At 41.4% G+C, this 25,724-nt stretch overlaps 1 protein-coding gene across 1 annotated transcript in view; it reads left to right on the top strand.

Annotated features, from left to right (window-relative positions):
- The window catches only part of LTK (leukocyte receptor tyrosine kinase), a 178,079-nt gene that overhangs the window by 65,601 nt on the left and 86,754 nt on the right, over nucleotides 1–25,724 (top strand). The window contains exons 5-6 of the mRNA XM_035895760.1: nucleotides 6,090–6,128; nucleotides 8,736–9,025. Coding sequence (XP_035751653.1) covers nucleotides 6,090–6,128; nucleotides 8,736–9,025 — 329 coding nt within the window. The remainder of the gene's footprint in view (nucleotides 1–6,089; nucleotides 6,129–8,735; nucleotides 9,026–25,724) is intronic.

Below are 25,724 nucleotides of genomic sequence, written 5' to 3'. Positions count from 1 at the left end.
TCCAACTCTGACACTCTTTTGGTAAATGAGGAAATATGACATAATATCTTGCTGCACACCCTTCAAGATAAAATGATGGTTTACCTGTTGCTTGCTTTGCGAGTAAGCTGAAAGTAATTATTCATTCTCATTTCCATTAATTTGTAGATGGTGTTGGATCTTCCACAAATAGAATTAACGTTTATCAGTATGAGCACTAATTCACTGACAAGATTAATACCATTTTATTTTAGCATATTCTTTACATTTTCATATGTTCTTAATGCAGTTTTGTTGCTGTCTTGAGAACACTCAGAGGTAGTGGATTATTCTGTTTTAGCTGTGTGCTGACAAAACAATTAGTACAAATATTTTGATACTCTGTCCCTTGAGAGATCAAAGGCTAAAGAGTAAAATACTTCTTTTATGCGAATTCTTTACTTGTTTAATTAACAAGAGGAAGAGGAGTCAACCTACTGTCTCTAATATATGAAGGTTTTGACCTATCAGTTATATAAGTTTTGTTCTTGATGAATCTCAGGGGAAAACACATATAATTTCCTGCTACAATAACCTATGTGGATTATTACAGATGATTTTATGGTAAACTTCCTTTATTTTGAAGTGGCTACCAAAAAAACCTTTAGGAAATCCTTGCTTTGCATCTGTGCAGGAGTTACTGTCCTGACCCACTTTGTATTCTGTCATTCATCTGACAATCCACTAGGAGTAACCAAAATGTTGTTTTCATGTGACTGTGGTAGGACTTAAGAAATCTGTTGCTATCTTAGCCACTCCTTGAAAAATCATTTCATCACTGCTGCCAGAAATTTAAAATCTTATCCTCTTTTTTGCGCAGTATAACTGAATGGTGCACTGCAACGCTGTTACGGTAGGCATAAATTGGCTAAGATTGTAGATACAATACTTAGCCTCAACTCACAATTATTCTGTCTTATCTGTATGTCGTGTATGTTGGGCCAAGAGATCCCAAACACTGTGCTGCCCACAGATAGTGTTCACGTCATAGTGAATGTGTATTAAAAAGGTGGGGTGTATAAGGTACTTTGAATAATCTGTAGGTATTCTAGAACTTTGACTGATACATTGCACTGATGACTGATATCATCTATATATAAAGTTTGTAGAGAAAGCTAGTATCCTTTGGTTTTAAAGACATAGCTTAAATATATACTATTTTTGTTTGGGAGGTGTCACACAAGGTTGTTTAGAGAAATTAAATTGCAGACACCTGAAATCCAGTTATTCAGAATCCTACTGGGGAAGCCCATGCTCACAGCATATGCCAAAAATAATGTTTGAACAGGTAGAGTCTCAAACATGAAGATCACAATCATGCCTTCTACTTGGGTGTGCAATTCAGCCTCAGAGGATCAGAAAGGAACCACTTTTTGAGCTTTGTACTTCATCTTTATTAACTGGCTAGAGTTCCTCAGTCTGAGTCCTGTTGTAAAAATACTGAATCAGCGCTTTACCACTGCCTAGTGTTGTTCGACAAAGGTTTGATTACTTGATTTAACTTTTCTCTTCTTTATGATACAACTCTTAAAATACGGAGTGAGTGAACATGAGAAGGGCTTTCACACTGTAAGGTTATATTAGAATATGAACTAGAAAAAGATGGGTTTGAGACAGAAAAAATCAGATGTATTTGATCAGATAGATGAAAATTAAAAGATTTCTAAACAAATTTCTCCTCATACCCACACAACCTTGCAGTGCCTTTCTTTCAGGCTTTCTCTTAGTCGGGTCATTTTTAGTCACTTTCTGAATTACAACAAAGTCCACAGAGTTCCCCTGGCTTCTTAGTAAATACTGCTTTGCAGCCATCACTTCTGAGGCTTGCTTGTATAGTTTTTCAGATTGAGCTTCTTAGAGGTCATCCAGTCTCTCCTCATATAAGAGGCACCTGGTTTGAGGGTCCTTTTCTTTATGCCTGGCATGGAATCTAGGTTGTCCAGCTCCTCTGCATGCTCATTTTGAATTTCTTTCTCCTTTAAGGTAGGGCACTAGCAGATATGGTTTGGTCCTGCAGGTTTGTCTAGGTGGTATAAATAGCAAAGTCTGCTAATTTACCATTGGAGTTACCTCATAGACTGGATGTCATATGCCAGCTGGTAGCCATGTGAGAGAGTATCCTGTGAAAAACAATGTAAATTTGAAAGGAAGAAGTGAAATGTCTGGACACTGGTTGAGAGCCCTATTTATGTTGCCTCATGGCTACAGATTAAGTTTGTATGGGTATAAGGACCTTAAACTATTTTGTTTAACTCCATCTTGTTTGGAAGAGACTGTTGCATAAACATCAGATGGCCATGTAACTGCTAAAAGGTTGAAGCCTCTAGGAGAAGTTCAAGATTTTGGACTTTTTTGGGAAGTCACACTGAGAAACGAAGCTGTTTAAAGCACCTGTCTCAGATTGGTGGAACTACAGTTTCCTGTTGCTTCTAAAGGAGAGCTGGTGTCTAGAACTGAAAGGCAGAAAGCTCCATGCAGACATGACAGTAGAGTTTCCCATCTTCTAAAGCAATGCTTCCAAAAAGTTCAGTAAAAATAAGCACAGGGAAAGACAGTAATGAGAAGAATGTAGAAACTTTTTTTTTAAGTGGCACTACAGAAGGGATGAATAAAGAATAGGGCATAAATCAGGCCTGTTTGGTCTTTTGGATCATCAAAAGATCCAGTTTCTCAACCCTCACCTGGAGGGTCAGAAATAGCAGCTGGAAGCTATTTCAAGGATCTGCTTGCATCCTTAGTAGGATGCAAACACAAATGGAACACCTGAAATGGATCACAGAGGAGGGGGAGAAAAGAGGCAAGTAGTGAAAACATCAGGAGAAGTGGGGTCCTGGTTTAAGAGAAGGGTAAATACTGATTCTTGTGCCACTCTTTCAAGCTCCTTACAGCTCAATGTAAAGTTGTTCTGTGGCCAGGCTTTGGTACCTCACTGAACTCAGGCTGTCCCTCACACCTGCTTGCTGTATTAGGTGACATCGGGGCCCTTACAGGAAACACCAAGTGCCACATTTCTTCCCGTATCAGTCTCGTGATGTTGCTGCTAGAGCAGATTGTCCAGCTACTGCCATGGTTATGTGATGTGTGTTTTAAACCCAGGATCTCAAAAAGAAATTGTGTGTCATTCAGGTGGTCTGTGAGCTTAAGGTGCTACTGAAAGCAGAGTGCTTTTGCATCCACAGGCTCTTAGTAAGTTGTGGTCATATATCTTGTCAGATGCTGATGAGCTCGTTGATTCTAATTGTACACATTGGGCACGTCAGAAAGCACAGTTTCCTGGGATTGTTACACAGCAACTGACTCACATGGTGGCTTTTTTCTTCATTGGTTTTCTTGTGTGACACACTCCCATGACTTTTGAACTGTCTCAGCTGCCTTCCTTGCTGTTTTGCCTTCACAGTTATGAGCTTTCTGTCTTGGCAAATGGCAGGAGCTCCAGGTACTCCAAGTCACTTTTGGATTGCTGTTTTTCCTCATCTGTCTCCTTAGATATCTACAAGTCCCCAGGGGCTCTTGCCATCCATTTCTAGTAGCGCAGACACTCTCATTTTCAATTTTCCATTTAATGAAATGTCAGCACATGACAAGCCATGCTTTGCTGGTGCCATACTCTGATTTAACAGTGTTGAATATGGACTCTATAATTTTTCATTAGTAGGTGCTTTATTATTTTGACACTGCTTTCTACCGACCTGTTGTACCATAAATAATGGGGACTTGTAATGACATGCCTCATACATACCTCACTGCAAACTGCTAAAACTCATGTTCATTAAAGGTGTCCTGTTATGAGACATTACTAATACAGGTATTCTAAAATACAGCAAGGGTAGTACTGACATGCACAAATGACTCTTGGCCTCCCTTGCAGCCAAGAGGGCAAACCGCATCTTGGGATGCATCAAACACTGCATAACGAGACAGTCAAGAGAGGTGATTAATTATCCCGCTCTATTCAGCATTGGTGGGGCTTCACCTTGAGCACTGTGTGCAATTCTGGGCCCCACAATTTAAGAAGGATGTGAAGGTACTTGAATATGTCCAGAGGAGGGCAACAAAGCTGGTGAAAGAGCCAGAAAGAATGTCCTGTGAGAAACAGCTAAGGACTTTGGGCTTGTCTGGGTTGGAGAAAAGGAGGCTGAGGGGGTGACCTCGTTGCTCTCTACAGCTTCCTGAGGAGGGGATGTGGAGAGGGAGGTGCTGAGCTCTTCTCCCCGGTATCCAGTGATAAGACACGTAGGAATGGTTCACAGCTGTGCCAGGGGAGGTTTAGACTGGACATTAGGAAGCGTTTCTTTACCGAGAGGGTGGTCAAGCACTGGAACAGGCTTCCTGGAGAGGTGGTTCATGTCCCAAGCCTGTCAGTGCTTAAGAGGCATTTGGACAATGCCCTTAATACCATGCTTTAACTTTTGGTCAGCCCTGAATTGGTCAGGCTTTTGGTGATCATTGTAGGTCCCTTCCAACTGAAATAGTCCATTCTACTCTATTCTGTTCTGTTCAGATATATTTTCTTTTAGGCAGGAATGAATTTGATAGTCTGGGACACAAATAAGTTGGTTTTCTCCCAGCCAGCAGTGACAAATCTATGTCTACATTGCTCTGGGTTTTTCCTTTCCTTCTGGCATATGTGACAAGCATAACAACAGTTTCCTCAAACCTGCCTCTTATCTGAGGCTGGTATAAAATATCATTGGTCCTACTTTTAGATTTTAAATCCATGAATGATTCCGTGCATGTCCTTTTTAACCCTTCTTTTCTCTGATGTCTGAGGATTTCATATGCATTGAAACAAAGTCACATTTAACAATTAAATTTAACCCTTTATTACCTAGTATAATTTTAAGGGGTAAAGCCACTATGTTAGCTATTATGAACCATTTGGAGAAACTAGTGTTTTCTATGGCACTGGCCACAGTTAATTTCTGCGAGGGTTTACCCTCAGCAATGTCTGCAGCAATCAAAGTTTACATTTTGTCTGACACCAGATAAGTAATTTTTTAAAGAGCTTGCTTGTGTAACAGATATAAAATGTAGTTCTGGATATTTTTGCTTCATAGTTCTTTTGTCAGGTATTCCAGAGACCATGTGTCTAACCATCATCAGATCTTGCTTAGTTTTTATGCAACATTGCAATCATATATTTGAAACCAAAATACTTCTGTAGTCTTTTTGCTTGTGGGAAAGGTTAGGCTGAGAATTGCCAGGTCCCTTAGGCTGTAAAGAGTTTTATGATCAGTTTTAGCTCACACAGTTCTTCCATGCATGAAGACGTGAAGCTTTAATGGTCATGGAGTAAAGCCAAAGCTTCTTTATTTATGTACACTAACACCCAATTTCTTTTATGGATAACTGACTACTCTCCAAGTCTGACTATACAACTTTGAAAAAATTACCAATATTCTCAGTAGAAGAATGCAAGGACAAGTTAATTTTACACTTAGATACCATATATCTGACTGTACCATCTTTGGTTAATGCCTTCAGATTTCCAGATGTTTTTGTAACAGTTAAATCCTATGTCTGTTAGACAGTTTTGTGGAGCTGCATTCAGAACGCTGAGGCAGGTTGACTCAACACACATTTCATTACATACTTCATGTTTCACATGAATCTGTACTCCTTCATTTTAGTGTGGCCATTCTATATTGTCTTGCCACATTCACCTTGCTCTGCCGGATATTATTTCCATCATAAGGAATTTGCATGGTATTTGTTTAGCTTTTGTCCTACAGCTTGTTTTCCATGCAAGGTTTATGAAGTCTCTGACTGCATTTTTCTGATTTTTCTTTCTTAGATCAAAATGTCATGATACAGACTTTTGTACCGTATATGCTATCAGAAATGTGCTGCATCTTTCGATGAAGTGCACAACCCAAAAGGGAACAGTATCTCCCAAAGGTGTTGAAGCTAGGCGAACATTTGCTTTGCTTTGCATCCCATGTAGAAATGCATTTGGTATCAATCACCTCTCCAATGCTTTCTTCTTGTATATAGGGAACATTTTCCACTGTTTAAAATTTTTGTCTCCTGAGTGTATGTATAAGTGAAAACTTCTCTTTTTTTTCTGGCAGTGACCAGGCCCCACTGCTGGAGCTCTGCTTCCTCTGCGGGTAAGTGCTTCAACCTCATCTCCCTTCGGTTCTGAGGAATTTTCTTCATAGCATAGTGGGAACTTGTCTTGCAACCCTGATCTGAATGTGTTTGAAATGTTACAGGGCTAGATCAAAGTTCTGTGCTGCCCTCTGTGTTGTTTGCAACAGTGGGCAATAATGGATGCCTTCAGAAGAATATAAGAATAGGATAAGCATATCTCCTTCCCTCTCCTGGGCTCCAGTAGGTTGTTCCTGAGTTGCTAAGCCAGAGATGGTATCATTATTTAAGACTGGCAGGCTTTTTCAATTGCTGGTTCCAGATTCTGGCAGTGTCCTAGCTTGTGCATCAGTGCCCAGCTTAGAAGTATGTAATTGTCACAGTTGCTTCCAGACTGACAGTTCAGTTCTCTGGTGATGCAGCATTGTCCATTGCTCCTAATTACTTCTACAGAGATTCCCTCTGAATTAGTGGTGTTGCTGTCATTCTCTTGTTGTTGTTCAGTTTTGTTTCTTGCTGTGCATGTTCTTGTACCCCTCGCAAACTGCTGGTGAGTGGCATTTACCTGTAGTTCATGCACTTATTTCCAAATGCTGGGCATTGTTCTGACTTTTGTTGTTTTCACACTTCATATTTTCTTGTGTTTTTCATTGTGAAACATTGGGTTTTCCTGTCCTTTATCTGTACAATCGTTGATTCCCTAGAATATCAGTTTTTGTCTGTATTGGGTGACTTCCACTTCCTTTGCTTGACAGATGTGGATTACCTTGCCGATGATTAACTGTAGACCTTCCAGTAGACCCAGGTTTACTTTTCTGAGCCACGACTCAAACCCCCAAAACTGGCTAATGAGCCAGTTGGTCAGAGATTAGTCACCTTCTGCTCTGCTTTTGCTCTCTGCTTAAAAGCATCACATGCATATATTTCATTTTTATAGAATGCCTCACATTTCTGTAATGAGCCTCAGAATTCATCTGTCTTGGCCAAACTAGCTGAAAACCCTGGAAAATATGAACTGCTTTAAAACTGAGTATTGTCAGAAACACTATTATTTTGTCTGTCTTTGCTGCTGCTACCAGTTCCTTGCAGATACAGATTTTTTACATTTCTGTTCATAGGAGGGTTTGGGCAAGTATAGAAATTCCTAAGGTGCCTCTACTTTTTTACCAATTGGAGTAAAAAATTACCTGTTTTGCAGTCCCAGAGCCTTTTTTTTTTTTTTTTTTGTTTTAAAACTGAGTATTGTCAGAAACACTATTATTTTGTCTGTCTTTGCTGCTGCTACCAGTTCCTTGCAGATACAGATTTTTTACATTTCTGTTCATAGGAGGGTTTGGGCAAGTATAGAAATTCCTAAGGTGCCTCTACTTTTTTACCAATTGGAGTAAAAAATTACCTGTTTTGCAGTCCCAGATTTTTTTTTTTTTTTTTTTTGGTCTTAGATAGGAACACATGCTATTCTTGGTCTATTACTCTGCTTGGGGGACAGTTTATATGATTACTTAATAAGCAGCCACTAATGTCTGTCTTTCTTGCTACCATACTTTTGTAATTGATGTGGCTGTAGAGACAAGCCTCAGAATGTTGTTTTCTTCCAAATCATCCAGGCTGTGCTCAGAAATATGCCTCTGTAAATCTGTTGAAAATGGCACTGTGTTGCTGAACAAAGAGTAAATTTGGAGATCCAAATATATGGTTATGGTAGAAAAACAAATTCTACCCTTGAGCAGTGCATACTTTTCATATGTATCAGTGGAAGATTCACAGAAGGTTAAGTAAATTCACTAAATTTTTAGTCTAATCTATGAACCGCAATTAAAAACAGAATGCAGGCCTCTGCCTTCAAAGTGCCAGATCCCCCGGTCTTATCAGGGCTTTAATTTATGTCAGCTCCAAATTTCTCCAGTGCCTACAGCATGAATAGTATTTTACTCAAGACTCGGGTACTACCTGTTAAATTCACAACAGTTTCCAATCTGAATTATTGTAGCCCGCAGCCACAATATATTATGCTTGCTTGGACTAAAGCACTCCTAATCCGGAGTAAGGTTATCCACATGGAGAATTAATCAGAAAGAATGTATTCTGATTACAAAAAGAATAGCTGTTTTAAAATAAACTCACTGTGAAGGAAAAACCCACATGCAAACAAATTGAAGGCAGAGTGAACTAATGTAATTGAAATGTTGATGGACCAGAAGAAAAAGGAGTTTAACAAGTAAAGTGATGAAAGAGTGAACGCACAAGCGTGGAGGCAGAGCACTTACGCCTTACTGTGTTGCAGGTCCCTGTTGCTTGTCCCACCAACTGAGGCTGTTTTGCTCAGGAGTTAAGAGGTTGTAAGTGAAATTAAGGAAAGAAAGGCAGGTATCTAGGCTATGTAAATAGGTCTGATTTCTCTTTCAGTTCAGCCAGTGAAAGGACTTCCAGACCAAGGGAATCTTCTCTATCATCTTAAAGACGAGCTGAATTTGGTCCAGGCAGTGCATATGTCTTGGGTGTGTCATTGAGGCAGCTGCAAGGGAAGACTGAGGAGGGGGAACAACCCAGTAAGATGCTGAATTCAGCTTTTCCTGGTGAATACTAATGCCTAAAAAATTTATAGTTGTATGTGTTCATGTCTGAAGCAACTGCCTCACGGATTTGCTGATCGTGCAGGAGCAGTATGCAAAAAGGGAGGAGGAGGAAGAGAAGGAAGGGGGGGTGGCTCTAGGACCCATGCGAGCCTTCCTGAGCAGGAGGTGGGAATTCTCCTCCAAGGCAGCAGGAGCCCGAGCCCAGCCTCAGAGCTCCTGCCGAGCCCGCAGGAAGCGCCGGGAACGTCCCCTCCAGAGCCTCGCACCCGGCTGGGACCTGCCCGCACCCCGCAGAGCCATGACCCGGCTCCCACAGCTGGTGCTGTGGGTCACCGCTGTGGGTAAGTAACTTACTTTTCTTCCCCCCATCTCCGTATGGTGCAAACTCCCTCTTATGCCCAGGGACTCAGACTTATTTCATTGCCCGTTCCCTTTTTACCTTTTAAACCCGCAAAGCATTATTTTCAAAACCACGGGGGAAAAAAAGGGGGGGGGGGAGGGAGGGAGGGAGAAGGTACTGGCATGAAACGTATATGAAGTGGGTGACATGTGGGAAGATAAATCTTGATGGTTATTGATTCTAAGTAAATTCTTTTCACTGAAATGAATAGGTGATCCGTAGTTTCAGAAAGGCTGCTGCAGACCAAGGCTCTTTAGGCTGGAAGCAGGCGCTGTCATTGTACAAGGGTTCAGCATAAGATTAACAGCTCTACCCTGGGACCATTTTGCTTCTCTGATTACTGGATTGCTTTCTCTGGGACTATTTTGGAGAGGTGGGAGAAAATAATGCTCCAGGAGTAGTGAAGGTTGCTTACAGGAAAAGGTGTAGTTTGGAGAAGATGCTTTGTCTGAGGAGAGAGATGGGGGAGACAGATAAAGGGAGAAAAGGTATCGGGACTATGAAAGATGGCGTTATGAGCTCCCACCTAGAGAGGGGTGCTCAGGCTGAGTTTTGAAAGGAATCTTTGTGCCGCTCTGTCATTGTCAGCTTTGGTTCTGAAATGCAGCAAGAGGAATGAAATAACTGTAGGAGAGGAGGGAGATGTTAGGAGGGAAGCTGCAGTAATAGGAGAGAAGTTGAGAAGCAGCAGCATGCACGCAAGCAATGATGGGAGAAGGTAGGAGTGGGACACATTTACTATATGTGCATAGTGGCAAGCAAACTTGTTACAAAAATTAGGAGAGAAAAACCTGTATCAGGACATGCTGAACTTCTCAGAGAGCTGAAGTTGCAATAGTATCTCCAGTGCAGACACAGGGACATCATCTTGACCCTTAGACAAGGATCAGGAGACACTTCTCTATTTCTCAGTGTAACAAATCATATATGGCTTGCTCTTGCTTGCAGAGTGAAATTAGCTCTGTCTCTGGCTAAATGCTGAACCTGAATATATATTTCTTTATATGAAGACACACTGGGGCATTAGTTTTTAAGCAGGTTTCATCATTTAGTTCTATTTACAATTGAATGCCAAGGCATAGCACAAGAGTTTTTGATTTCAGGCATTTTCTGGCCTGTTACTCCTATTGGGAAGATGTTGCTTTACTGTCAAAGGGTTCCAGGGCAAGCATACCCCATGCAAGCAGAGCTGTGTGTCCCTGCAGCCTCAGCTGTCGTGGCATGTGGTCTCATCAAGAGCTGCTAAGTATCATCCCGGTGTTTTTGGTGGAATGACTTTCAACATGCAAGTAAGGTTAGTGTAAGGAATAGTCATTGTATTTGCTGTATTTCCAAGTCTATGATTTGAAGCAAAACTGTATTGGCACAGAGATAAGAAAAGGTGTGTTTCAGAGAGAGCAAGTAAAGAGCTAAATGAAAGCAAATGTACATTTTACAGTATCTGTCCAATCTTCTGCCAGAAAATAGTCTCGATCACCCAGGGAGAGACTTGGATGCATAAGCATTTAACTGTGTAGCTGCTGTCACAATCTTCACATGGGGGTTGCTTGTCTTGCTGGGTTATTATGGTCAGCTCTCAGACTCGGCAGTCAACTATTTCAAAAACCACTTGTGTTTCCATTGAGCAAGTTTTTCTGGAGCATATTCTCGGTGTGGCTTTACATTTCCTTCTTTATTTGGGAGGCCCAAGGTCTTGGTGATGAGGGAATTTACTGGTCCACTTTTCTCTCTTTGGTTTTACTGGCTGGCATATGCCTTTCTAATGAGCTGTATCCTAAAAGGATAATTTCAGAGTTCCCATCCACTGAAAATTTTTTGGCACACCAAAACACTGGAGGAGGTCAGAACCCCTTTTGGTGCAAAATTTAAGACTCTATGAGAAAATTCAGAAAGTTGTAGAGAGCAACAACAGAGAAAAACCCTCAGAAAAAGAACCCCCAAACCACCAACAACAAAACCAGGAAAGGACTCAGTGCACAAATGTGCATTGTTCAGTGTCAAAGCAACCTCACAGTCATTTGGAGGCTGAGGTTGCACACTAGCCTTAGGTTTCAGGAGATGGCTAGGGAAAAGGTGAAAAAAAGCTACCAGATGAATGTGTGGGAGAATTATCTCTTTATTTTAAGCACCAACATTGCTTTGCATCTTCATATTGGATGATTTTTGTTTGATTACTTGAGCTTGGTGGAAGGGGTAGGTCAGTCCTTTTCTCCTCTACAAGAAACTGGGTTGTGCTTGGCCAGATGTTGTGCTCTTGCCCCTGGGTGTGGAGGGCAAACTATCTGCAAAATTACAGCACAACATACATCCCGGCAAGCTTCAAACACCTTTCCAAAAGTGCAGTCATGTTTATGTAATTGCTCAGAGTTTAGCTGTTGAGTATAACCACAATTCTTGAGATAATATTAGTAGAGGCATTTTGTCAAGTCTTTCTTTACAGACCTTTCCAATACTTGTAGTGGAGCTGTCACAGAGCAGGATATGTTATGTGTCATTTCAGCCTGAGGAATAGTTATGGGTTTGGGTTTTGTTGAATTGTTTCTAAGGCAGAGTGGCATAGGGAGGTTGATGGCAGGTTTAGGAGCAAGACAGACAGCCTTTTGTTTGTTTGTGGAACAGCAAACCAGCGTGGCAATGGTGAACACCCCATTCCTGGATCCTACTTCCTCCTTGCATTTGTCCCACAAACTGTTTTCAGAAGCCCGGAAGTTTTTCTTCCTCTCCCTGGGTTTGTTTGCCTCTCAGAATTGAGCTGTCCTGTTCTATAGAGTGAATGTAAGCTGGTTTAAGTTTAATCAGTCTGCACATGCATGAAGATGCTGATATAGTAGTACCTCATTTTGGTGTAAGCCAACTTAAAATAAACCAGTGCATCTATCTCACTTAGACAAACCTTTACTGCTTCATATATCCCTTTGTCTGTCTAGAGGAGAACATGCCAAGAGTGGAAGGGATGGGACCGTACGTTATCTTTTGCCTCTTTGTTGAAGAGCTGCTCTCTTATTTTCTTCTCCTTGTGCCTATCTCCACTCAGCTAAAGTAGCATACAGGTACACTAGTGTTTTCAGTATTTTCACTTAAATAGTTCCAACTAGGACAGCACCAAATGATCCTTGAAATTTGTCTTAGGAGTTAGGTCCATGGTCCTTTACTGTGCAAATGACAGCATATCTACAGATACTGTGCCCAGTCCGGAGATGCAATTCAAGGCACTATGACTGTCACGGGAAGTCAAACATTGGGAGAATGCCTTGAAATAAAAAAAGACAGTTCTTTTTAAGTTACAGACATGACCAAGTTGAGGACTCTTTCAAATACAACAGAAAAGGATAGGATAAATATATGGGAATCCCACAGTACGGGAGCACATGCAGACAAACACTGGGGATTTGTAAACTACATCAAGAGGGAGGGCTAAGTTGGAGAAGGAAGAAATTGGGTAGTGAGCTGTGCATACTGTTACTTCAGAGCTGAAGGCAATGTCTAGTCAACAGCCATAGGAGAAATTAATCTTTCTGTCAGTCACATAGTTTCACACTTTCCAATCAGTCCGTAAGATCAAAGTTGGAGAAAAGGATGCCTCACTCCAGTGATGTTTCAAAATCATTCTCCCGAGTCCTAGACAGATACACAGGAGGGTCCCTGTCTTTAGCCTGCTTGTATATGTGATGGGGTGTGCACTGGCTCTGCTAATGTGTAGAAGTGCATCTGTGAAGTCTGTGGCTACCGTGGAGAGAAATTTTCATCTTGAGTTAATTTTAGTGAAAAATGCTGATGTGGTGACACTAAAATGCTTTATAAAGTGGTCTAGGTTTTGAACTGTTATGTTTAGTTTGTGAGCTGGAGTTTATGTTGTTTATGGAGTTTATGTTGGGTTTTGAGCTGGACATTTGTGTATGCACCAGTTGGTTCATATTGAGACATTCAAATGAGTCTAACTGTTTTAATGGGTTTTTTATTCAGACTTTTGCTTTGCTTTTTTCAAAAATCTTAAATCTTAGTTAAAAATCTTAAAACATGATGTAGTATCGAAAATTTAGTTTTGACATGAAATGTTATAGTTTAACACTCCCTGAAATGTGTTGGTCTTCGCAATTTTATAAAATTTTTGAAAAATTGTCAGGTTGACCTGTGTCAGTTTTTCTTTTTTTAATTTCTTTGGGCTTGCCAATAACTTGGAAAATCCTGTATTAAAGCTGCTCAGCTATCTTGTAATACCACATACCGATTTCTACCTGGATTTGTGCATGCAGATGGTTGTCCTTAGGCTGATATTCATTACTGCACATTTACACAGTGGCTGGTACTGTTGTTTGTAGCATGGTATTGGATCGAATTCCTCAGAAATTAAGGAAACAAAGATAACCTGAACTTTTTGCAAACCTCTAGTAAAAGCAGAAGCACAAAGCAGCTGCTGAGAGGAGAGTCAGGTAAGCTCTTCCCAGAAATAAATGGAGAGGAAGGAATCCATGGGGTTCTTAGTTAATGCAAATTGATGGATCTCTATGGGAGTACAGTAACAGCAGTGCAACATCTTGCCTTCTGTATCTGGAGACTTTTATCTGAGACTCTACGAGTAAGCATGATTTCTGTATTGAATGCTTAAATCAGAGGAGGAAAATAATGACATTAATTATGTTAATTAATTGGATCAGGCTTATAGTCTTTTCCTGTCTCTCAGCATCAGTCCTTCCTCTTACAATTCCTCTTCCTCCCATTCCATTATAATTGCTCCCCTGCTTCTCTCCTCTCCTGGCGTGTAACAAACCCAGCGCTTTGATGTGGCCTGCTATCAGCAGGACAGGGGGTGCACAAAGATGAAACCCGTGGCAGGCAGGATAGCAGGCCAGCTTGGAGAAGTGGTGAGTTGAGGTGTTTGAAAAGAGGTGGCTTGCAGCTGGTCTGACTGATATGCTCTGAGTGAATAGGGAGAACTGAGATCTCTTATGAGAGAGGTGACAGATCACACCAGTGGGTTATGTGTGTGCAGAAAGAACGTGTAGAGCCTTTGGTTCAGATTGTGACTGGTTCAGCACCATTAGGGGTCGGAGGGGCTATGCCTGGGAAATGCCAGGTTCCTGCCTTTTTATACCAATGTGCAAGAGGGACGTTCAGGGTGTAGGATCTTTAGAGCTGAACAAATGTGGCGTTAGGACCTCCCTCGATCTCTGCACTGCCTAAAGGACTTCAGCTTCCAGGCAAGTGGCAGGGTGTCACTGAAGCATTTTGCCTCCCTCAAGTGTGCTCTTTGAAAGAGCTTTCCTCAAGGTGGTGTACCTCCACACTGCAGCCTTTCCCAGTGTGTATGATACCAGCACAACTGGGCCCATGAGGAGTAATGAAAACAGAGAGAAATTACATAGAAGGAAACAGAGATGACCTTTCAGTCTTCCTCACTTAGAAAAAGCAACCCTGCCATGTGTACTGAGGAAATAAAGAATTCAGCATTTCAGTAAGGTGCTCATCCACAGGCCAGGTTTTTTCTTTTTAGGAGAATTTCAGGTTGGTTTTCCAGATGTGCCTCTTAACATAAAGCTGGCTGGAAAAACACGAAACTTTACATAATTCTTTAAAACCTTTTCTTCTGCTTGTCAGTGAAAAACTTGTTTCTAACTGGCTTTCTATTTATTTTAGGCGGTTGGACTACATGATTGTTGTAGGTCCCTTCCAACTGAACTATTCTATTCTATATCAAGGAAAGAAACTCCCTGACAATGGCATTGAGTTTAACAGAAGAGACGCCTATAGATACAGCAGGCTCATCAGAGTTAAAGGTAGTCAAGAATGAGACTGAATGATAGAATTAAAAGCTGAAGTTTTTCCAAAAAGCACAGATCTGTCCTTGCAACTCAGCTTAACTTTTGCTATGTCTAATGGGGGAGCCATGCCTGTTAATAAGACATCACAGATTTTCAGCTAATTGGTATCTGAAATCCCATAAGCTTTGGCATATCAGGCAAGAATGATGCATTTATTCATGCATTTCAGTTGCTCACTTAGGGTTTTTTTTTTCCCACTCTGTAGCACAGCATGTGTTTGAGGGCATAGACAGCCAAACTTCCTGGTGTTAAAGCATCCATTCCTCTCCCCTGTGTCCATGTTTATGGAGATACATATTTATATATTAAAAACATAGGAGTGGTAAAGTAACTGAGTGAGAACGTGACATGGAGGGATGTGATGATGTTTTGGTGCACAGAATGAAGTGCAGGAGGTGAGAAGTGTCTGTTCCTGCATTGTCATGGTGAAGTTTCTGTGCTATCCAGGAGCCAAATGAAATGAGGGCTACCAAAATGATCAGAGGGCTGGAGCACCTCTCTTATGAAGACAGGCTGCGAGAGCTGGGGTTGTTCAGCCCGGAGAAGAGAAGGCTGTGGGGAGACCTGATTGCGGCCTTTCAGTACTTAAAGGGGGCCTATAGGAAAGACAGGGAAAATCTTTTTAGTAGGGCCAGCTGTGACAGGATAAGGGGTAACGGTTTTAAACTAAAGCAGGGTAGGTTTAGACTGGATACAAGGAAGAAATTCTTTACAATGAGGGTGGTGAAACACTGGCACAGGTTGCCCAGAGAGGTAGTGGAGGCCCCATCCCTGGAAACATTCGAGGCCAGGTTGGATGGGGCTCTGAGCAACCTGATCTGGTTAAAGATTGCCCTGCTCACTGCAGGGGGGCTGGACTAGATGACCTCTAGGGGTCCCTTCCAATCCAAAACATTCTATGATTCTATGAAACCCGAACTGGAACTTTTTTCCACCTTGAATTATAACTGACCCAATACGACAGTCGTATTGGAACCTCAGTGATTACTGAACCCGACAGGTTACCAGTTCGGAGTCACAGTTCACTGAAATCTTGCTTCCCACAGCAGAGATGCCATCAACATGGGAGCAACCTCAAACTGTGGTGGGCTTCTGAGCAGTTTTGCATCCAGCTTCCACTTCCCCATGGGAGCTTCACAAGCGCCTGCTTCCATGCAGTGATGCAGAGCTGGTTTGAGTGGCTCTGGGGCTGTGATTAGGACATTTTTCTACATGTTGAGAGTGCTTGGCCACTCCCCTTTGTTCCTCACAACTTCTGCTCTGCTTTCCTGGCCTTAGGGAGGCAGGAGGAAACTGTGGGGATACACAAAGAGGATGGGGTTGGCCAGGGCTGGGCAGAGGAGCAGGATGAACTCTTTTCCAGTGGAGACCATGAGCCCAGCCAGTGTGGTTTGGGATTACCAAAAAAAGAGCTAGCAACTGTCAGCCTGAACCTGAGCAGCCTCAGGCAAAGCTGAATCCAAACTGGAACTGAACTGAAAAACTGCTTTGCTTCACTGGATTGTTCATTTGGCAGTTTTGCAGACCCTGGTGTCTTGACTAATGTTTTAGACAATGTAAGGAGCATGGACGATTATGCTTACACAATTCTAATACTGTGATGTCTTGATTTTTTTGTTGTTGTTTCTGTTCTTATATTTAATTACAGTTTTAATTTTCCAAGTACCTGCTATTTATATTTTTCTTCTTACTGAGCTCTGAGTGATTAATACATATTTGCTACTTTGACTTCAGCAAACAGAATCATAGAAAAGCATGACTGCTTGAAATTTCCTTGGTCTTTTAACATGTTTTTAGAGTTTGCTCTATGGCATTTTGATGTATACTGTGCTGGAGTCCAGATCTCTTTACATGAGTAACACTTCTAAAGTATGTAATTCACAACAGGAGCATTTACTGTGTTTACAGTCACTACAGGAGCCTGAATAGTATTTAAAACCTCTGAAAGAAACTTTCTTTAACCCCATGCAGGCTAACAGTTCAGCCTAGATTTTAATGAGAAACTGAACTTTCTGAATCTCATAAGCCCTGATAGCACAGGCATCGCAGAATAATTGCTATCACCATTTTTTTTCAGCTTTCCTGAAGTCCCACATGCCTTCTGGCCCTTCAGGATCTATCAGGTTCCTAGAAGAGTTTAAACTTTCCCAGAGTTTGACAGATTGTGTTTGTCAGTCTGTTGCAATCCTAGAGAAAAAATTTGGAAGTCAGAAAAATTTATAAAAAATAACCTTGTGAATTAATTATAAGCAGAACGAAGTGAACAAACCAAGCTGGCTTTTACTTAGTTATTACGAAAGGTTTTGTATTCTGGCTATTCAGGTGAATAGAAAAAAGAAAGACTTGCGTAGATCTAGCTCTTTTCACCTCATCTAGAGCTTCCCCTCTAAAAGTTATTCTCGTTTTTGATTTCCTGATAAGTTTTGGACAGGGTGTAGCTTTTTTAATTTCTTCCCCTCCCCACACTAATTTCCAAACATTTTGTTCCTCTCTTATGTGCCTTTCTGCATATATATGCATGAAAATTAATGAAAGGAAAAATCTGGGGTTTTTTTTTCCTGATGGAGAATAATTTTTTTCACTTATTTTAGGATCTCAAAAGATATGGAAAAAAGCTTTGCTTTAAACAAGCTGTTTTCCAAACTTCCCTTGGTGGATGCTGTTATCCAAAACTGTACAATACTCAGGGGTTTCTCATGACTGTTTGTGATAATATTTTAAATATATATTTAATATGCAGATTACCATTCTGCAGGGGCATATGTGGCATGTGTCTGTGCAGGCTATGGTAAATCCAGCTCATGGTTATTTTTTAATTAAGCTTCCATAGAATTTACATTCACTACAGTACCAGGGTACATGCAGTGTGCAGGGTGGGGCAAAGGAATTGTTTTGTGAAACTTTTAAGCTGTTGTTTTCTGAATCTCTCCCCCCAGTTATTGAAATAAACATCTTGTTAAACTAACCTGTAGGGTTAGATACCTGAACTTAGACTGTGTGAATACACGCTTATCCAGCTTAGTGATGTCTGCTTTCCAGACAGCTGACAACCTCTGTATGAATTTGTACCCTTGTGAAAATACCTACAATCCTGTTTCACTAAATGGAAAAACATTGTTGTTAGCTATCTAATTCTGTTTATGACAATTTCTTATTTGTGGATTTTGTTAGTTTTTGGCATCCCATTACCAAAACCTTTAACAGGTTTAGGGGACAAAATTCAGACTAGTAGTCTGAATCCTACCATTGATGCTACGGTACTGCGGAGTAAGAGATACACCATGTTATTGTGTGGCCTTCAAGTCTCCTCTTAGACCTTCATAGTCTCTTTTCAGCTTTGACCCATACCACATACAGACTGTTGTTACAGAATCACAGAATCGCAAGGGTTGGAAGGGACCTTGGGAGATCATCTAGTCCAACCCCGTGAGGAGGTGCGCTGAAACAATTAAGGATAGGACTGAATCTTTCTGAAGGAGGAAAGCTGGGGTTTACATTTATCATCTAAAAGGGAGACAGTAAAATAGTTTTGGGCCCAGGCTTAAATTTTGTATATAAAATGTTTTACAAGCTCTAGCATGCACTGAAGTGAGCTACATTTACGAATACTCTTAAGCATGTCCTTTTATTCTTGGCAACACAAACACACAAAGGAGCAAGAAAGCAAGCTGGTGAGAAGTGACAGCTGAAGGTATCTTGCCTAGCCTTTCTGAGCTTGGCAAAGGGTAAGTGGATGGCAAGCACTGTTTTTCTGATATGTAAACTCTCCAAGCTCAGGTTTCACATCACAAGATAGGGTTAAAAATCATCAAATTAAAACAAACATATTTATGAGCCATCTGGTTTCTGAGTCTTTCCAGTTTGTGTTTGCTATCCTGGGTAACTATTAAGCAATTTTTGTTGCTATAATTTTCATGTCATTACGTGGCTCCAGAAACTACATGTTTAAGAAAACCACTGTAGAGAACTGAATTCAGAATGGAATTATAAGCACTGGCAGCACTGGAGACATTTGTCATTCTTTCAATCATCCTAACATGCTACTAAAAGTAAATGTACAGAATAAATCCATTTTTCCTTTTAATGTGACTTTAAGTTTGGCAAACTGAACTGGAAGGTTGTATTATCTAGCTCTTTTACAATATCGTAAGGGGAGTCAGATTTCCTAGAGCTGGTTTCCTGTTCTGCCACAAGCTTTCTGTATGATTTGGGGAAGGCTTACTTAGTCCTTAATCCTTGTCCTGTTTTACCACTTTTATCTCCCTTATTCAGAAGTGGTGAGACATAAACCAGTATGTTCCAGTTCCTTGAAACAGATCCAGTGCACAATTTGGGTTTTTTGCCTTTTTTTTTAATGAAATGTAATTAAGCAGAATCTATAACTCCATTTCAGTGGAAATTTAAATGTGTTGCTTTGAAAAAAAAGTATATTTATTCTTTCATATTGAATATTGGGTTACTGATAAAAGCTTTCTGACAGCATTGGCTTTTCATTTGGTGGAGGAAACAAAAGCGTTCTCCTTAAAGGTGTGCATTTGTATTGCTTTTCCATAATGTATCCTTATCTGCTCCTGAGAAGGCACAGCACCAATGAATAGATGTAAAATTCCCTCTTGTTTCTCTGGTGACATGATTGATATTCTTCATGCCAGCTCGGTCATTTGTGACAGACAGAGTCAACTTTCAGAGTATAGTTTCATCTTAGGAAGAAAGAGAGGAGAGAGTATAGCTATAGTTACTGGCGTTGTGTTTCTAGGTGCAACCAAATGCTGGTGCTATTTGAAAGTAACATGTTTTGTGAATACTAAATAATGTACAGTAATCAGCTTCCACTTCTCCATCTCCCTCGTCTTTTTGACAGAGCTGTGTGCTGAACATGATCAGTTTTGTTAAGGCAATTTTGGTTTTATGGGTCTTGGAACCTTTCTGACTATTTTGCCTGCTGGCCAAGGCCGATCCCAGATCCCCTGCACCTCGTCAGCCCTACTGCTGCATCTTGCTCTTTCTCTTGTGGCTCGGTATCTCTTACACGTAGTGGGTAGGAGTGCCTGGCAGGCTGAGCTCAGTGAAGGATGCACTGGTGTCTTTAGGTCTTGTAAGAAGTACACAGCTTGTTTCTCTGCTTCCGTTACTCACACCTGGCATGAGCTTTAAAAGAATGCAAAGCAATCACTTGGTGTCTCCGTGCCTTTAGTTTCAAAGCCCAGATTTTCAGATGCATAAAGAGGAAGAAATCAGTGTATGCAAAGAATAAGGTACACATCACTCTGGGTGAGTGTCCTTTAGAGGCAAGTATTGCTTTACAGCAGCAGAGAATGCTAGCCATGATGCAAGGAAGACATTTGAAATCTTGGCTGCTGAATTGTTAAATACCCTGCTGAAATTTGTGCTCAGTTTCATATTCCACCTTCTTAGCCTCCTCTGAGTGTTTGTTTGACTGCTTTCCTCTTCTGGAGTCCAGCTGGTGTTGAGAGGCTCAGGTGTTAGGAAGCCCATTTGGGAGCCTCAGCTGGCACTGGCAGACTCCTCATGCTGCTGGAGCACTTGCTGACAAAGTTGTGGACCCTCCCTTAGAAGCTGGCAACAATTTCTAGCTGAGGCTATGAGGAAGATGTTTGAAAGGTGTTTGACTCTAGCCTAGAGCTCACAGGGACATGATGGGGAGATGATAGTAGGGGCAGGTGTTTGTCCACCTTCACTGGCACAGTAACTTTATCTCTTCTTCAGAGACACAGGCCTGGGCACTGCACTGTATGCCCTTGGCGTGTTGGTGTGGAGGTATAGCAGTGGCCACGATTGCCTTCATAGCCACGTGCAGGCCTCCCTGTGCCCAGCACGCTGCAGCCTGCTCCCTTGCGGTGCTCTGTCAACGAAGCCTGCCTTACTAGTGTCCTGGGAACTGAACTGAGTAACTTTAAAACCTAGTCTTGCTCTGAGAAGAAGACAGTAAAGTAGGGATTCGGTACCCCAACGGCCACTACTCTCTACCCAGCCGTCCCAAAATATTGTGATGTAGAAGGATGCAGTAACAGATTCTAGCTTGGATTATTCAGTGTGGTTATGGCACTATGGCAGGTTACATGGCGCTCTTTTTTGTTTAATGCAAGATGAAATTACTTCTTGTCAAAGCCATTCCTAGGTGGAGGGCAATGAAAATGTTTCAACATCTGCTTCCAAAAGAATATACTACCTACTACTGACTGTGAGTTGCCTCAGAGTGCATGTGTTGTGTATGCTCTGTCACACTTTCCCATTACTATAGACAACGTGGAGTTCATCCTCTGCTTGCAAGGAAGCAGTGGCTTTTATTGACCCAATAGCTGGCTGTTGTGATGATAGGGGTTTTTGGAAGTGCTTGGGACACTTATGATATTTACAGCATCATTTGCAACTTCCTGATGCAGAAGAGTTGATGCTTCTTCAGGTGGAGCTGGCACAGAAAGGATGTTTTGAGATGTGTGATTCTGTGAGAGCTCTGGAAGAAGCCCGGTTGAACACTGATGGGAGACTGAAATGACACCAATGATTTTTCCATATTACTCTCTCCTCCACTGGGATGATATCTAGTGGAGTACCAGGTGGGCAGTGGGAACTCTTGACAATCATATATAGAAAAGAACAGAACTACTCAAATATGTATTTGGTCTTTTTCTGTGGATGATAATATGCTAATTACAGTTATAATTTCAGGCTGTTTACAGCTGAAAAGATAAAATGAGATGCTGGATGAGCAGTCCAAGCATGATTGAAATGTATAGAAACTGTGACAGGTGTGCTGCGTTTTGTGGGCACAGTGACTCAAGGAAACCCATGCTTGGTCTGGTAGCTCATTTCTGCATGTCAGAAGAGTGTGCACCGAAAATGTAGGAATTGTGTGGAATTAAAGAGCCTTCCAGGCGATGCCTGTTGCTAACTGTAAAAAGCTACGTGCCACTGTGAGGCATTTTGTCACCTTGCAAGCTGCCTTGTGTAAGGAAGGGCCTCCACATTGATATACTGCCCTGGGGGCAGAGCCAGGTTTGCTTTAGGACTTGTCATGATTCAGGCTTTTACTGGGGGCCAACAGAGAAGAAAACTGCACAAGCTCTTGACCTCATGTTGTTTGTTTTCTTCATTGTGCTGGCTCATGTGTGCTGGCTAGTGGCCTGGGAGCAAAGAACTAAGGCTGTCTGCTGTTCATCTTAGCTTGCTCGTTTGAGGGCTGAGAAATAGAAACCTCATTTTTCTCCCTTGTGTGGACAGGTCTGGAGTGACCCTTTGCCAGTGAAAAACTCCAGTGCAGGACAACAGTAATCAGGCACCGGTCTTGGGAGTGACTCTACTGGGCTATGTAGTATCTTTCATAATTCTCTGATAAAGACCCGGTTAAAGCTAGTAATTACTGAAAGGAGCTGATGGTCTCATACCATTTCCCCAAGGAGCACTTCCAGAGGGAGAGTGCTCTTCTCATGATTCCAAATGGACTGAGTACTTCAGAAGGTCAGTGGTGGTGGAACAGGTCTGGACTCCAGCAGCCCACGGTGTTTCACAAATTCACTCTAATATGGTTTTATTTTCTCTTGAACAAACGTAAGAGATTGAGTTAAGATATCCAGAAAATTCAACATTCGTGTGTTCTGTTTTTTGCATCCAGTGGTTTCTGTGTGCTTGTTTCTCATGCATATAGATACGTTCCAGATATATCCAGAAATGCACCTGGTTGTGTTTCCCTACTGCCTGCAAATGAAATAGCTTGGGACTGGTGGGAGGGATGGCCCCCAGTCATTTTCTTTTGGGCACTATTTTGTTCATTAGTGGTTAACCACTTTATACCTGGTCTGAAAGGAAGTCAGAAATTTTCCCAAGAACCTTTGTTTCTTTGCAGACACTCATTCTGGTTTCTTCCACTTTGATGCCCTGGCACTGATTTCACACTGGGGTGGGGTTTTTTTGTGACATTCTCAACTTCAGCATGAAGCCTAAGACAGGCTGAAACATCTTTGAAAGGAATGAATGAGAGAGGCCCCCTTGTCTCAAAATGGATCAGATCAGTGCTGGTATGGTCTAGCTATCAGTCATTTGGGTTTTCTACTACTCAGTCCCTTCCATAAAGCTGTCTGGATATAAGAACTGGGGGATATTTTCAAAACATAGTTTGGGGGTATTAAGAATATCAGAATAGCCATGATAGGGTTGGCTGTGCCAGTGCGCTAGAGTAATTCATAAAGTTGTCAAACCCTGAAGCTCATCCTTGCAGTAACGGGAGACAGTAATCTGAGACCCTCTTCCTGGGAGGAAAGAAATTCCTAATTTCACCTTTTCTATTTTGTCACCGATCCTGAAGTGGTCCTTTAAAGGAAAGGAGGGGCACATTATGTTTAAGGACTTCCTGTCAGAAGTAAAATAAAAGCCTTCACATGAAATATTGCCCCTTAGCTGCTTTCCAGTTGGGAAGTGTGGTATAGTAGCCCAAAGATGTCTCTAAAACACACTTCACTCTCTAAACCACAACTTACTCTCTTGGAAGCCAAAAATAAAATAAATTGAAAAGCCAAGATAAGGAAGTATGCTTCTAGTCATAGTCATTCTTTACAACACGACCGACTGTCTTCTGTTTTATGTGTTCTGAGAACAGTGGGATCATCTGGCTATCATCCCCACTTTCTTCTATGTTTCTTTATTGGAGGGAAAAACAAGTGAAAAAAATGAAATGCAGGTGACCACTTTTCTGTTTGCAAAGTCAGTTTCCTACCAAAAGCAGACTGGTACAGTTCATAAATCTTGGTTATGTTGTTTTAGGCCATGAGCAAAAACTGTGTTGTGTTTTTTCAACCCAAAGGTGATTTTTTTGGATCCAAAAAATAAAGTTCAGATCTTGGCACAAATGACAGAAGTGTCTTTGAAAATAAAGAAACAATTTGCCAAACAGCCATAAGGTAGTCTAAGTCATCCCTGACTTTTAGTCCTTCAGGAAATCCTGAATACCAGGGCTCTTCCACCCACTGAGAATCTGTTACACAAAGTTCATTGCTCAAAACCGTAATCCCAATTGCAGTTTGCAAAAAGATTCTGCACCTTTTATATTGTGCTGGCTGTGAGTGAAGGTATTCATACTGGAGAGTCATCTCTCAGGTGGCAAACATTTCGAAGAGCGTGAATGAGCTTAGTCCTAATCCTTTCCATAAATGTCCAGATCTTAGAAGACTGCCCAGGCTCACCTTCCTCCTAAGCCTTGGCTCTTGTGCTGCTCTGAAACAGTAAGCAATGAAAACATCGCTCTTCTTAATGTTCAGCATACCATCAGGGCTCCATACTTATTAAATTGTCTCGTTATTAAGAAGACTGTTTATATTGGTGCTGTGATGTGAGTTAGCCCTGTCTGCATAGATTGATTTCCTGATGACTACTCCAAGTGTCTCCTTTTTTTTTCTCAAGGTCCCTGATAGTTCACAGTTTTTCTTTCTAACAGAGCTTTTGCCAACCTCATTCAAACTACACCCTAGAAAGTGCCTTTCTTGCCACGCCACTGTGGCCTGTCAGGCCTCATTGACAAAGGACATCAACTGTGATCGCTAAACCAGTCTCCTACCTTTTGTTTGTCCTGTTGCTGTTCAGGAGGGACTTCCTCTCGATTGCTGCTGTCCTTCTCCGAGACACTCTTCCCTCTGGCTGAGACCTTTTCTTTGTCTTCCTGATTTTTGACCTCCTCAGTCTGGAAATGGTGCCTGCCTGCCCCAACACTGTCTTTGTCTTCAGTGTTGTCTGCATTGCTGTTTGGAGTCTGAGGTTACCTTGTAACTTGGTGCTCCCATAATTGCTGCCTCTCACTACTGCTTTCTGTAGCTTGTTTTGGAGCTGTGCGCAGACCTGCTCGTGTGCACACAGTATACTTGGGTCCACAACAGGGCCATGGCAGCATGGCTTCAGGCAGCTTGTGAACCCTGGCACCTTCCTTTTTTAAACTCTCCTGGGCTCACCTGTTTTTCCTCTGGGCTGCAGCAGTCTCAATAGTTTGGGTCCACTGATTTCTGCTCTCTACTTCTAAAAGGGTGTGTTCTGATGATACAAAACCAATAATTAGTATCTCCCCCTCATCCTCATGTCTCTTCTTGCCTTTTGGTCATCTGTTTCTTGTCTGTCTAGTTATCTGCTGCTTTTAGACTATCTTTCTCTAATTCTCCCTTGCAGTTAAATCTGCAGCATTTAGGACTAATGTGGCATGGTCTGTAATTTATTTCTGGTGCTTTTTTTGCCAGTTGTGCTAGACTGTGCAAAATATTCCTCTGATTTCTCGATTATAATTCATGCAAATGTGTCCACTTCTGGAGAGATGCTGGAGTAGCAGCCCATGGTGCTAACATAATTTCTGTCATTCCAAGTTAAAAAAATCCATTCTGAATTTTCCAAGTGTTGGGATGGATTTAAAAAGATTGTGAACTGTTCTGTTGTTTGACGATTATATTATTTGCATGTCTTACATTGTTCCTTTGTATCTTTAATTAAATACGTGTGTGGTTATATATACACACACAAAATTGGAAAACTAGTCGTTCTTATTAAACATCAAACATCTCCTTTCTCTCCTCTTTCATACTTTCTTTCCATCCCGCTTCTCAACTCACATATTTTGGTTTAGTCATAGCCTACCTTGCAGGATTCCTTCAGAAATCAATAGATGTCTGATCTATGGAGTCTCTATTCTCATTTTCATCTTACGCACATGTGTTTAGCATTTGCTTCTTTATGTCTCTTTGTTAATTGTCATGACTGGGTTTCATGATCCTGGTTTGTCTCTTCCTTGACATAATTTCCATCCCCTTCTCTTCATTCAATAAGCAGGAA

Source organism: Egretta garzetta, unplaced genomic scaffold (genome assembly GCF_000687185.1).
Source record: "Egretta garzetta isolate BGI_Z169 unplaced genomic scaffold, ASM68718v1 scaffold526, whole genome shotgun sequence".
Classification (NCBI taxonomy): domain Eukaryota; kingdom Metazoa; phylum Chordata; class Aves; order Pelecaniformes; family Ardeidae; genus Egretta; species Egretta garzetta.
This window is presented reverse-complemented; position numbering and strand designations above follow the sequence as displayed.